Source organism: Rhineura floridana, chromosome 10 (assembly GCF_030035675.1).
Source record: "Rhineura floridana isolate rRhiFlo1 chromosome 10, rRhiFlo1.hap2, whole genome shotgun sequence".
NCBI classification, from domain to species: domain Eukaryota; kingdom Metazoa; phylum Chordata; class Lepidosauria; order Squamata; family Rhineuridae; genus Rhineura; species Rhineura floridana.
The window spans coordinates 60,601,219-60,615,555 of NC_084489.1; the positions used below are offsets into that span (position 1 = coordinate 60,601,219).

General features: G+C 44.4%; 1 protein-coding gene across 7 annotated transcripts in view; it reads left to right on the plus strand.

The window, feature by feature from the left end:
- PLXDC2 (plexin domain containing 2) overlaps positions 1-13,879 on the plus strand; it is a 326,726-nt gene extending 312,847 nt beyond the window's left edge. For all 7 annotated transcript variants that reach the window (XM_061586483.1, XM_061586489.1, XM_061586486.1 and 4 more), the window contains one exon: positions 12,122-13,879. In XM_061586483.1, coding sequence (XP_061442467.1) covers positions 12,122-12,238 — 117 coding nt within the window. In that variant the 3' untranslated portion in view covers positions 12,239-13,879. The remainder of the gene's footprint in view (positions 1-12,121) is intronic.
- Positions 13,880-14,337: the final 458 nt, after the last annotated feature.

Below are 14,337 nucleotides of genomic sequence, written 5' to 3' on the forward strand. Positions count from 1 at the left end.
GCAGAATAGTTTCAGATACCCTTACTGTGTGCATTGGTAGAAGAAACAACATCTTTCAGAAATGATCTCCACTGCAGACATTATGGGCTTATTGTGAAATAAGCTCATGAAAGGAAATGCATATAAAGAGATTATTTAGAATCTTAGCAAACTAACACTGAATCAGAGTGCACATAGGACTCGTAATTGCTGTAACTGAATTCTTATAATAGGTGAAATGTACTGAGTTATTGGCATACATAAAAAATTATATAGCTTCATATGAGGCATAACAATATGCTTCTCAGGTTTGTCAGGAGCCAAGGGAAAGCAGTCATGAAATGCCAATATCTCCATATTCTTGTACTTGCACAATATGTGAAAATCATTAAACCCCAGTGAGCGCATCTGTTCAGTCGTTATATCACCAATCTTCTCTGTCACTCATCCCCTAATCTTTATCTTCCTGTGGTATGTGCATAACAGATCAGTCCCACTCCTCATTTACTCTCAGCATCTAGAACATTTTACCATCTCAGTGGGTTTTTTTGCATGCATACAAAACCACCTAACCCCTTCCCCCATAGTTTTTAGTAACACTTTCACTATAAACATCTGAAATGACTATTCTGTTTGTTTTAGAGATAATGCTGTTCTGGAGTCATGCTTGCTTGTGCACTTTATGGCTGTAATCCTATATTCACTTACTTGGGAGTCCTATTGTAAAAGTCCCATTGCATTCAATAGGATTAACTTCTGCATAGACACGTATAGCATATCGCTACTGGGAAAGTGATCATGCTATATTTGAGCTCTTGATTTTAAAGGAAGCAAAAGCTGAGAGTAGTCATACGTGTACCCTGGACTTCAGGAAAGCCAATTTTAATAAACTCAGAACAATGGTAAGGTTCCATGGCAATTAGGGTTGCCAGGTTCATAGCAACCAAGAGGTCTTCTGTATCTTTAAAAGTTGTGCAGGGGGAAAGGAGAATTCCACCTCATGGTTTTTCCCATTACAGTGTTGCAAGAACACCTGCACTTGGCTGACTTTCTCTTCTCCTAAAGATACAGGATCAGTCTCAGGCCATGAATCTGGCAACCCTAATGGCAAGCAACTCTAATGAGAAAAGAAGTCCAAGATGGGTGGGAATTTATTAAAAAGTAAATTCTAAAGGCACAAAAGCAAATAATTCTATCATGGGGAAAAAGGGGGAAGACAGCAGAAGAAGCCAGTGTTGCTTCACAAAAAGCTTAGAGATGACTGAAAACAAAAATGGACACATACAGGAAGTGAAAGGAAGGCCAGGCCACAAAGGAAGAGTACAGTCAGGTAGCTCGGAATTGCAGGGATGGCATCAGCAATAAGCTGAGGTTAGCGAGTGACGCCAAAAGCAACAAAAAGGCTTTCTTCAGGTACATCCATAGTAAAAGACAAAAGAAATTGTGGTACAGCTACTCAGTGAAGATGGCAAAATAACAACAGATGACAAAGAAAAGGTAGAAGTGCTCAATTCCTACTTTGACTCAGTCTTGTCCCAAAAGAGGGTCTATGACCCTCCTGGAAAAACGTGAAGCTGAAGGGGCAGGATTGCAGCTTGAAATTGATAGACAAATGGTCAAGGAATACCTAGTCACTTTGAACAAGTTCAAATCTGCAGGGCCCAATGAACTGCATCGTAGAGTATTGAAGGAGCTGTCTGAAGAACTCTCAGAACCACTGTCTATTATCTTTGCAAAATTGTGGAGGATGGGTGAAGTGCCAGATGACTAGAAGAGGGCTAATGTTGTCCCTATCTTTTAAAAAGGCAAAAGGGAGGAAACTCTGAACTACAGACCAGTCAGCCTGACATCAATCCCTGAGAAAATTCTGGAGCAGTTTATAAAGCTATCAACCTGTAAGCACCTTGAAAACAATGCACTGATCACTAGAAGTCAACATGGATTTATCAAGAACAAATCCTGCCAGACTAATCTTATCTCATTGTTTGATCGGGTAACCTCCCTTGTAGACTGTGGGAATGCTATGGACATAATATATCTCGACTTCAGCAAAGCTTTTGCAAGCTAGCTAAATGTGGGCTGGATGGAACAACTATCAGGTGGATCAACAGTTGGCTCCTGTCAGAAGGCAGAGCTGGGGTCCCAATCCCGGGGAGCTGGATCCCGGAGAGTTGGGAGAAGAGTATTCGGATGGATGGCAGAGGGAAGGGGGAGGAACTTCCCCCCTTTGGAGCGAAGACGAAACAGAGGAACTGCCAGTGATAAGGTCGCTTAGCAACGGGGAGCCTGAGCCCTCCCTGGACATTCTCACGCCTCCCCCTCTTTCAGGCTCAGAGCAAGAGGGGGAAGAGGGAGGGCTGCTCACAGCCGAAAAGCGGGGAGGCAGTTTACCATCAGCCCCTCCCCTATCCCCCATCCTGGAATCGGAAACTTCAGAAGAGGAGGGGGTGATGCTTCCCCCCTCACCGCGCACACGCAGACAGCTGAAAAGACAGGAGAGAAGGGGGGGAAGGCGGGCAGTACCTGAGGGGCAGTTAAGGAGGAGCGAAAGATTGTGCGCCCGTTTGGCCCCTTCTTAAAGAACAGGCGGGAAGAAGTCCCTTGCTCTGTCAACTTTCTCCCAATGCCGCAGGACCTGTATCCCTGTATTGCTTCATGAGAAAACGCAGTCTTTGTTTGGACATTACCCTAATAAAACACGAATTAACTACAACCGCTGGTCTGGTTCCTGAGTCACATCCTGGGCCTGACAACTTGACAGAGCCACCTAAATCAACCTCAACGCTCTCTTCACTTGACTGGGACAAGATGTCAAAGGGAGCAGCGGGGGGACGAACCCCACTTCTGAGACGGAAGAAGTGAAACTCTTGAGGACTAAGGTAGCTGATTTGCAGACAGATGTTCAAGCCCTGCTAGCAGCAGTCAAGGCGCTGAAGACAGATAATCAAACCTTGAAGGCCATGATAGACCAGATGCGAACAGCCCCTCCAGCTGCCGTAGTAAAGGTTCCCATTGGATTGCCCCCAAAATACGCGGGACAAAGTGATCAGTTGGCAACTTTTGTGGCTCAATGTGAGTTATATCTGGATGTCAGGCACACGGAATTTCCAGACGATGGGGCTAAAGTGGCCTTCGTGATTAGCCTCCTGGAGGGAGAAGCTGCAAAATGGGTGACTCCGTATCTCGTGAGAAAGGATACTGTCTTAAGAAGGTACAGAGGATTTATACAGGAGATGACCGAGATGTTCCAAGACCCACAAAGAGCTGAAACAGTAGCGCGGCAACTAGGCGCTCTGAAGCAAGCTAAAGGGACTGTTTCCGAGTACACTAACGCTTTTAAAATTCTGTCCCAGGAAACTGGTTACAATGACGCCGCCCTGATGTTTATGTACCGGAGTGGATTAAGTGCTGAAATCCTGGATGAGTTGGCCAGGACCTCCCCCCCGCTGACCTACCAGGGCTCATCCGGCTATGCCTACAGATAGATCACCGGATGGAAGGAAGGCGCCTGGAAAGGAAGCAGGAGGTCCCGAGATACTCAGCCTCGGCATCCCGCAGCAAGATCCTTCCCTCTGCAGGGATGGCAGGTAATGCAACTGAGGGACAGGGAGGGGCTAGGCCAAGACTGTCGGAAGAAGAAAAGGAAAGACGCCGTCGGGAACGTTTATGCTTTTATTGTTCAAAGCCAGGCCACGTGGCCAGAGACTGTGGACTGAAAGGGGGGAAAGCTGAGCCGTCGGGAAACTAGAACACCCAGTCCACGTGCAGGCCGGTGGACTGGGGGCAGCGTTGTATAAAGGCCCCCCAATGATCCAACCTCCCTCAAAGGGGGTGTTGGTTTTGCCTATTCGGATTACAACTTCCAGAGGAGTGGTGTTTAATTCCACTGCCTTAATTGACAGTGGAGCCTCCACAAATTTTATTGATGCAAAGTTAGTCAAGCGTCATGGAATTTCCCGGTGGAAACTGGACGCTCCCCTAGCTGTGGAGACTATCGATGGGAGACCCCTGAAGTCAGGAGGGGTGACACAAGCCACGGAGGAAGTGAAACTTCAAATCCCTGGGCACGAAGAGTTCATTTCGCTATACGTGTCAGATCTCTCGAACTTTGAGGTGATTCTGGGAATGCCCTGGCTAGCAAAGCATGAACCCAAAATAAGTTGGAAGGAGGCGGTGGTGTGGTTCACCTCACAGTATTGCCAGGAGAACTGTCAACCTGAAGGAATCAAGAACACCTTAGCGGGGGCAGTGCAAGAGATCGAGCAAGTGACCCTGCCGCCAAAGTATGAAGAATTCAAAGATGTGTTTGATGAAAAAGAGGCAGAGACTTTACCCCCCCACCGCCCTTATGACTGTGCGATTGATCTAGTGCCAGGAGCCAGCATCCCATCAGGGAGAATCTACTCTCTCACAGAGAATGAGAGGGAGGCCCTGAAGGAATTCCTGGATAAAAACCTGAGGCGAGGATTCATACGCCCCTCACAATCCCCTGCTGGAGCGCCACTATTGTTTGTGAAAAAGAAGGGGGGGAACTCAGACCCTGTAACGACTATCGCGCATTGAACCAGATCACCATCCCCAACAGCTACCCGCTGCCCCTGATCTCAGAGTTGCTGGACCGACTGCGCTCTGCAAAAATCTTCACGAAGTTGGATTTGAGAGGAGCGTACAATCTGATCAGAATGAAGGAGGGAGATGCATGGAAAACAGGATTCTTGACCGCTTACGGACAGTATGAATACCTGGTCATGCCGTTCGGGCTTTGTGAAAGTTCAGGAATTTTTCAAACATTCATGAACGACGTGTTTAGAGACTTGTTGGACACGTATGTAATCTGTTACTTAGATGATATCCTGGTGTTCTCAAAGAACCAGGAAGACCACGACCAGCATGTGAAGACGGTGTTGAAGAGACTGAGAGAAAATCACCTGTATGCTAAATTAGAGAAATGTGGATTTGACCTCAAGTCTCTAGACTTCCTTGGATATCGAATCTCAGCGGAAGGCGTGGAGATGGACCCAGGGAAAGTAAGCTGCATATTGGACTGGGGCCAACCTGTCACCAAAAAGGATGTACAACGGTTTTTGGGGTTTGCCAATTATTACAGAAAGTTCATTCCAGGGTTTTCCAAATTAACAGCTCCTCTGACTGACTGTTTAAGGGGGAAGAAGAAGTTTCAATGGACAGAGAACGCCACCGAGGCCTTTGAGGAGCTGAAGAGAAGGTTTGCTACTGAGCCCATTCTGCGCTTTGCTGATCCGAACCGCCCTTTCGTAGTGGAAGCAGATGCTTCAGATTTTGCCATCGGGGGGGTCCTGCTACAATTAGACCAAGAAGGGAAGGAGCTGCACCCCTGTGCGTACTTCTCTCGGAAGTTAAAGCCTGCAGAGAAGAACTACACAGTTTGGGAGAAGGAGCTGCTGGCCATCAAGGACTCTTTTGAAAACTGGAGACAATACCTAGAGGGGGCCTCTCATCGAATTGAAGTGCGCTCCGACCACAAGAATCTTGAAAGCCTCCAAACAGCCAGAAAGCTGAACCAGAGACAGATAAGATGGTCCCAGTTCTTCACTAGGTTTAACTTCCAGATTACTTACCATGCCCAAGCCAAAAACCAGAGAGCGGATGCCTTATCCAGACAGCCACAATACAAAGAAAGTGAATCCGAGGACCAGCCTCAGTACGTAATCCTGCCAGAGAAATTAACGTTGGGAGTATGCCAGCCTTCATGGGAAGAGGAACTCAAAAAGGCACAACAAGAAGATGCAGACATGCTAAAATATCAGCAGGAGACGGGACAAGGTCAAGACTCAGAAGTAACCTTTCACTGGAGAAATGGACTGTTATGGTTCAAAACCGCCAGATATGTGCCAGAAGGGGAATTAAGGCTCAGAATCCTACGCCAGTGTCATGATTCCATCACAGCGGGACACTTTGGGATTTACAAGACCATTCAGAACGTGGCCAAGGACTTCTGGTGGCCTAAAATGCGTCGGGATATTGAGAGTTATGTAAAGTCCTGCTCTGTCTGTCTGCAGACAAAAACACAAACAGGGACACCAGCAGGACTGTTACAACCGTTGCCTGTCCCACACGAACCCTGGAAGGACCTCTCCATGGATTTTATAACTGATCTACCCAAGTCCCAAGGAATGACAGCCATCTTAGTAGTGGTGGATCTACTTACCAAAGTGGCACACTTTCTTCCTTGTGCAGGGGCCTTAGAGGCTAAAGAAACGGCCAAGTTATTCATAAAAGAAGTCTACCGGCTGCATGGATTGCCAAACAGCGTAGTCTCAGACCGAGGAACTCAGTTCACAGCCAAATTTTGGACAGCAATGTGGAAACAGTTGCAGACGGAATTAAAACTCTCCTCCACCCATCACCCCCAGACAGATGGGCAGACGGAACGCTTGAACGCCGTTTTGGAAAGATATTTACGAAGTTATGTGTCCTGTCAACAGACTGACTGGGTATCATATTTGCATTTTGCAGAGTTCGCCTACAACAATTCTCTGCACTCCAGCACTCAACAAACCCCGTCCTTCGCTAATTATGGATTCTATCCTAAAGTCTTTCCAAGCAGCTCAGAAGGAATGCTGGTACCGGCAGCTGAGAACTTCCTTAAGGAATTGCAAGCGGCGCAACAGACACTGAAACAGCAGTTAAACGAAGCCAAAACGGAGTACAAGTGAGTTGCTGACCTGCACAGGAAGGAGGGCCCCCCCCTTCAACCGGGAGACCAGGTATGGCTGTCCACCCGCTTCCTCCAGATGCCGGGCAAATGTAGAAAATTACAAGACAAGAGGGTGGGTCCTTTCGAAATAGAAACTCAAATTAATCCTGTGGCGTACCGACTGAAGCTGCCTGACACATTTAAAATACATCCTGTGTTCCATCGATCCCTCTTAACGAAAGCCGCCCCTCCCAGTGAGTTACAGCCGGAGGAACCTCCCGGAGCTCCACTCCTGGTAAATGAGCAGCTTGAGTTTGAAGTTGAGGAGATCTTAGATTCCAGGATCAGCCGCCACAAGCTGCAGTACTTGATTCACTGGAAAGGCTATGGGGTAGCTGACAGATCATGGGAAGATGCAGCTGATGTGCATGCTCCAGAATTGGTAAAACTTTTCCATCAACGTTTTCCCCACCGTCCCAAGCCAGACAAGGGGAGGGGGGCACAGCCTGGGAGGGGGGATGGTGTCGGAAGGCAGAGCTGGGGTCCCAATCCCGGGGAGCTGGATCCCGGAGAGTTGGGAGAAGAGTATTCGGATGGATGGCAGAGGGAAGGGGGAGGAACTTCCCCCCTTTGGAGCGAAGACGAAACAGAGGAACTGCCAGTGATAAGGTCGCTTAGCAACGGGGAGCCTGAGCCCTCCCTGGACATTCTCACGCCTCCCCCTCTTTCAGGCTCAGAGCAAGAGGGGGAAGAGGGAGGGCTGCTCACAGCCGAAAAGCGGGGAGGCAGTTTACCATCAGCCCCTCCCCTATCCCCCATCCTGGAATCGGAAACTTCAGAAGAGGAGGGGGTGATGCTTCCCCCCTCACCGCGCACACGCAGACAGCTGAAAAGACAGGAGAGAAGGGGGGGAAGGCGGGCAGTACCTGAGGGGCAGTTAAGGAGGAGTGAAAGATTGTGCGCCCGTTTGGCCCCTTCTTAAAGAACAGGCGGGAAGAAGTCCCTTGCTCTGTCAACTTTCTCCCAATGCCGCAGGACCTGTATCCCTGTATTGCTTCATGAGAAAACGCAGTCTTTGTTTGGACATTACCCTAATAAAACACGAATTAACTACAACCGCTGGTCTGGTTCCTGAGTCACATCCTGGGCCTGACAGCTATGAGGAGAGACTAAAAGAACTGGGCATAATTAGCCTTGAGAAGAGAACACTGAGGGGAGATATGATATCACTTGAAAGGTTGCCACACAGAGCATGACCAGGATCTCTTCTCACTCGTCCCAGAGTGCAGGACACGGAATAATGGGCTAAAGTTGTAGGAAGCCAAATTTTGACTGAACATCAGGAAAAACCTCCTAACTGTTAGAGCAATACGACAACGGAACCAGTTACCTAGGGAGGTGATGGGCTCTCCAACACTGGAGGCCTTCAAGAGGAAGCTGGACAGCCACCTGTCAGGTATGTTTTAATTTGGAATCCTGAAAGAGCAGGGGTTTGGACATGATGGCCTTTTAGGCCCTTTCCAACTCTATGATTCTATGTTTTTAGAGCCTTTCTAGGAGATCCTGTTAATTAGGTCAGTGTTCTCTGTCCAGTCAGTAGTGTGCTTGGTGTTGTGCTTATAGTATTCCTTTGAGTACATGGCAAAGAAAGAAACCTAGCTAATTTGTTTTTGAAAAGGTAAATAATAAATAGATCATTTCTGTTTTAAAATCATCTGGACACTTAAGTATAGACTGATCTAGGAAGATAAGCAGGAATTTCAGTTCTGCAAGCTTTGGTATCAATTTTTAAACTCCAGATTCCACTATTGCCATACAGGGGAGCCAGCAGGATTTTCTGAACCTAGTACATTTTATGTGGATTTGCCCCTTCAACCTACTTGCAAAAGAGGACACTGATTTCATGTTTTGTGGCATATGCAAATTTGTGTCATCATATTACACATGTAAGAAAATGTCTGACAGACAGAATGTGAACAGCTGAAATTTTTCACATACTTGCATTTCCATACTAGAAATGGCTTAATCTGTTGAATTCCTGTCTACCACACTGCTGTTAAAGGCACAAGAATCCTGCTTTCCCCCAATGCCAACCCTAAACCAAAACTTAGACTGCAACCTGTACCCACTTACCTGGGAGTAATCCCCATTAAACATAAAGATATTTACTTCTGCGTAGACGTGCATATAATTGTACTGTAAGTTAACTATACAGTGAATTCTTAATGAGCGACTGGTCTTTAACTTATACACAGCAGGAGACATGCCTAGCCCTCTTCGCCATTTGGGAGGTTCCATTCTGGTGGCTAAAAGGAAGAGCAAACTACGAAGATTCCAAGGACTAGAAAATGAAGTAGAAGCAGGAATGGTGCATTAAAAGGGAGGGGGAAATAGCAGCTATAAGGTTTCATATAGTCTGGTGTCCAAATAACTCACTCAATCATAGCTCTGACTTCACTCATTGGCTAAAAAAAACTGAAAGGTGAGAGCAGCCAGGCGGGCTCATCTCACAGAAATCACTTAGAATGGTGCTTGAACATTTTGCTTCAAAACTTTTTTTCTAGGAGACCTAGAGACATACTTTTAAAAAAATTTACTATCCCGTCTCCTCACGCTGCCACTGCTGATGACCCCCTTACTCAGAATGAGAGAAGGCTTTTCGTGAACCAAAAAGAAGCAAGGCTGCAAGGAAAGGCTGCTTTCCCCTTTACTTCCTGGCAGCCAGCCTGCCTGCCCGCCTTTTTTGACTCCTGCTTTGCTGCCACCTCATTCTTATTTGTGAGGCCACCCAGATCTCACCTTTGGTCTAGATGGAGCCAAGGAGCAGTGAGGAAACTCAGGATTTGCTCAGCCCCCATTCCTGAGGCTAAGTGTGTGTGCCAGTGTCCCCCCTTTCTTCCACCTACATTCCGCCCCCCAATCTCTCCCAAGATGCTGCAGCAATTGAGGGTTCCCCCCTCTCACATGCCCAAATGCATGCATGCCTGCAGAATTTTGCAGGAAGGACAGATGTGTTTCTGTGTGTGCTGATCTGTCTTCTGCTCCACTCTCATTCCCCAAGTTCAGGCTAACCAAGTCATCAGTTCTGATGATCATTTCAAGGCCTAAAAGCACTAACCCCCCTCCTCAATCTATCCATCCTTCTGTCTTCACAATCTAGCATTCCCAGCACTACGACATTGCTGCTTCATGATGATGATGAACTTAAAAAAGCTCAGCAGGTTGGCTGAGGCTGGGGTCCACATACTGTAGCTGAAATGTATATATTTAATTATTATTGTATTTATATCCCACCTTTCCTCCAAGTTGATCAAGGTGGTACACATGATTCCCCCCCTTTCCATTTTATCCTTACACCAACCCTGTGAGATAGGTCAGGGTGAGAGACTGTCACTGGGCTTCATGGCTGGGTGACAATTTGAACCTGGATCTTAGTCCAACACTGTAACCCACTGGTGTTGGGAGACAGGACTGTAATCTTCAGACTGTCGGGGGGGGGAGATCCCAATTTGATTGGACCTTTGCATTAAGAAAAGAAAGCAACACCTCCTTGTCTTCAGGGAGCTTTTTATGGAAAGGGATATTTGGAGAAGTGATTTTGCCACATACCATTTTTTCAATTAACAGAGACTAAAATTACAATTAGTGTTTGGGGGGAATCACAAAATGTTTTGAGCTTACAAAGAGGGTCCCATATTCATAAAGGTTGGGAACCACTGCTGTAGCACATAATGTCCAATTTATTAGGATCAGCATGACTGCAATCCTGTGCAGTTTCCTGGGAGTACACTTAGTGGTACTTACTTCTGAAAACATAGCTTCAACTTGTAAAACACTTTGAACTTTAACAAATTATCTTCAACCAACCAAAATGCCACTTTAGCTTTTAATAAGAAACACAAACGATTTTGCAAAGAAGTGTTACCATTTAAACTGCTAGTGTGAAGTGGGAACCCAATCAAAGAAAAAGAAGGAAGAACCCAGCCTCTGCTTGATTATTTTTTTCATTCTATGACTTCCTCTATGCCAGGGGTTCCCAAACTGTGGTCCATGGACCATCAGTGGTCCATGCATATTATTTGGGTGGCCCCATGGCATTTCTGCATTAAATATTTGTATTGATTTTTAATTGTATTTTTATTGCTTCTTTTATTTCTTATATTGTTTTTTATTGGATTACAATTTGAATTCTGTGGAATGAAGATTATAATACAATAAAATAAATGTAAGAAATAAGAGAAGCAATAAAATACAATTAAAAATCATACAGCATCTAGCACAGATGCTAGTAACAAAGGCTGTGACAGGCAGAAAAATCTTAAGTGGTCCGACAAGACCCTCAGCAATTTTCAAGTGGTTCATGGGGGGGGGGAAGTTTGGGAACCACCGCTCTTCACTAAACTGTCACAAACTTCATAGCATCATGATTACCTCATTCACTTGCCAGAGTAACCCTGGGATTGTAGCAGATTGTATCATTGCCCCTAGCTGGAGCCTCAATCCTATAGGTATCTTTTTGCAGATACATTTGGTAAAAGTATTTCCATTTGTAGTGTTCTAAAACAATCTATATTTCAGTTAGAGTCTGTGAATTAGGTGTGAAATATATGCCTCTCCCACCATCCTTAACTCCTACTCACTTTTGTAGCTACTGTTAAGACTAAGAATGGTGAGAGATTCGTTTGGTTTCTCCTGGGCTGCACTAAACTGAAGTGCTGCAACTCCCACCAGGCCAATTAACTTTTGGTTTGTATTATCAGTTAATAGCTGAAATATTTGGATCTGGATCAGCAGCTCAGTCAAGTGAACAAACAGTTCTTTTGGGGATTTCATTGTTTGACAAGTACATTTTGACAACCCCCTTTTTTCAGCCTACATTATTAGTAATGGGGAACTTGACAGGCAAAACTTGTCAAGAAAGAGGTAGCCTCACAATTACCTCATTCACTTGCCAGAGTAATCCTGGGATTCTAACAGATTATATTCTTGCCTGCTGGAGGTGGGGGAAAAGATTATTCTTCGTTCTGCTTTACAATACCAGAAAATATTGCTTATGCAAAGAATGTGTTTATTTTTAGGCAGCTTATAGTCATCGCTAACTTCTAAGTCCCATTTATTGCACTGGGTCTACTCTAACCATGACTGAGGCCCCATCTGCACCAAACATTTAAAGTGCTATTATACCGCTTTAAATAGTCATTGCTTCCTCCAAAAAATCCTGGGGATTACAGTTTGTAAAGGGTGCTGAGAGTTGTCAGGAGGCTGCTATTCCCCGCACAGACCTACAGTTTCCAGAGTTCCCTGGGAAGAAGGATTGATTACGAAGCTACTTTGGGAATGTGCAGTGCAGATGGGGCCTAAGTCTGGATCTAACCTCACATTTTTACATAGATTTTTATAGAAATAGGCATAGCATTTGCATATGCTGTTGCAAGAATCTGACTTCATTTTTTTCTGCTCTTCTAGCGTCGCCCAAGCAGATGGCCTGCAATGAAATTTCGGAGAGGCTCTGGACACCCTGCATACACTGAAGTGGAGCCTGTTGGCGAGAAGGAAGGATTCATTGTCTCAGATCAGTGCTAGGATTTCTAAGGCAGATCACTAGTATTGGCCTACTGGTGTAAGCCATTTACTCTGTCTCTCATTAAAGAAACAGAAGCTGCTGTAAACTGAGAGAGACAGAATGGATTTCTCAATAAACTTTCTCCAAGGAAAAGAGACGTATCTAGGATACCCGATTACCCTTTCAAAGAGATCCCACCCTTTCAAAGCAGATCATCTAATATTTCAGTGGCACATGTCAGAAACACCTACAGTAGGAGAATGATGACACAATTACCATGCTCTTGGTTCTGGTATAGAAGATGTAGAGCGATTCAGAAAATGTATACAAAGCTTAAGCTCAGAACAGTGCTTCCTTGTTTGATCCAGCACAGTGGTGATGTTTTGGGTTTTTTTAACTGTTAACAATGGGTTACCCTTTCTTGCCCAGAGGCAATGCATTGACAAGGCTGCTGGTGAGATCAACCTGACGCAGATAACATAGCTAAGAAATTTTCTATACTTTCATGAGGAATGCAGTTTTTGAATTCCAAAACAAAAACCACCCAATTCCATAAACATGGTATCTATCTGGAAATAGCAGTGTTTCTTGAATTCAGTAGATATATTTCCCTTGAACTGTGATTATGATTATTTTTATCACAACTATAGTTCTATAGTTGACAAAGCACTAGAGAGGTTTTTTTTAAAAAGCAAGAAGGTTTTTCACTATGGTGAAATTGGGCTGTCCAACTGGAATATATAGTGAAATTGGACTAATATTCAGTTTCAATGTTCACAAAAGTGAGATAAGGCTGCCATGTTAGGCACACTCACTTGGGAGTAAGTCCAGCTGAGCTCAGTGAGGCTCAGTTTCTAGTGACTGCCTAGTATTTAACTGTTAGTTTTGGGGATATTGCTAATGATCCTGAAAGGAGAGTTGAAACAGAAGTGGTAGTTGCGTCTGGCTGATGCCAGGGAAAAACAGCCATGAAACCCAAGCAAAATCTTGCCATTTTTAACTCTTGCCATTCTTTCACAGGTTGCATTGTTGGTTCGAATGCACTCCTCCCCAAGATAAACATTAAAGGTGTTGCAATCCCTGCAGATTCATGTAGAAATATTGTTTAATGCATATAGTAGCTGCATATATATAAATATATTTTTTTTTATAGCTAACACAAGGCAGGCTCTTGTGACTGTTAAAAGTGCTTTTTTTTTTTGCCATCCTGACGATGGAAATAGATTGCATTGCTGCATATTTCCACTGAGTTGTAAAATAATCCTTAATATTAAAATTAAATTTTATGTTGTGTAGGAAAGATGGTTCATTTATCTGCAATGCTATAACTTTGTCTGCCTCTAGAAGCCACGGTTTCTTAAACAACAAAACCCTTTCCTTTCCTGGCTAGGGAAAGATAATATTTTAAAAATTACTCCCATTGAAATATTATTTTGGTTGGAAAGGGGGAAATACATATTGAGCTACTAAAATGTCTGTTCGGATTTTGTATGGACATTACATCATAAACCTTGCCATTCCTATTTTTCACATTCCATATGAGCAGCAGCAATTGAACCATAGTAGTTTCAAACTGTTTAGACACCTTTTCAGGTGCCACCTTTATAACATAGTTCTTTACATTTTCACGTCAATACTTGTATGGTTCTGTTTTTTTTAAGAAGAAAAAAACCTCCATGATTTTTACTTGTTATTTCCTTCAGTAAATAATACAATACTGTATTTTCTGTATTCATTATTTGCTCTGTTTAATTCATTTTGCTGAGTGTTAACAAAGTCATCAAGAGTGAGTTGGACATTTCTGAGATCAACGATTTAACTCCAGAACTGTTAAAATTCCAGTCATTAGCCTTTCCTGTATAGGTGGACTTCATCATTTCCTGACAACAAACCAGAACCCTATTGTGTACAGGAGCTTCCCAGTCTTTTTTATTTATTTATTTATGAGATTTGTTAGACGCCCATCTGGCAGAAATTAATCTGCAACTCTGGGCGACTTACAACCAAACACAAGTACATTTCATATAAACATAATCAAAATCCTAAAAATTAGAAATTAAAAATTAAAGGCTTAAACATTTAAACCTCCCAAGAACTGCAATCTGCCAGCCTAATCCCC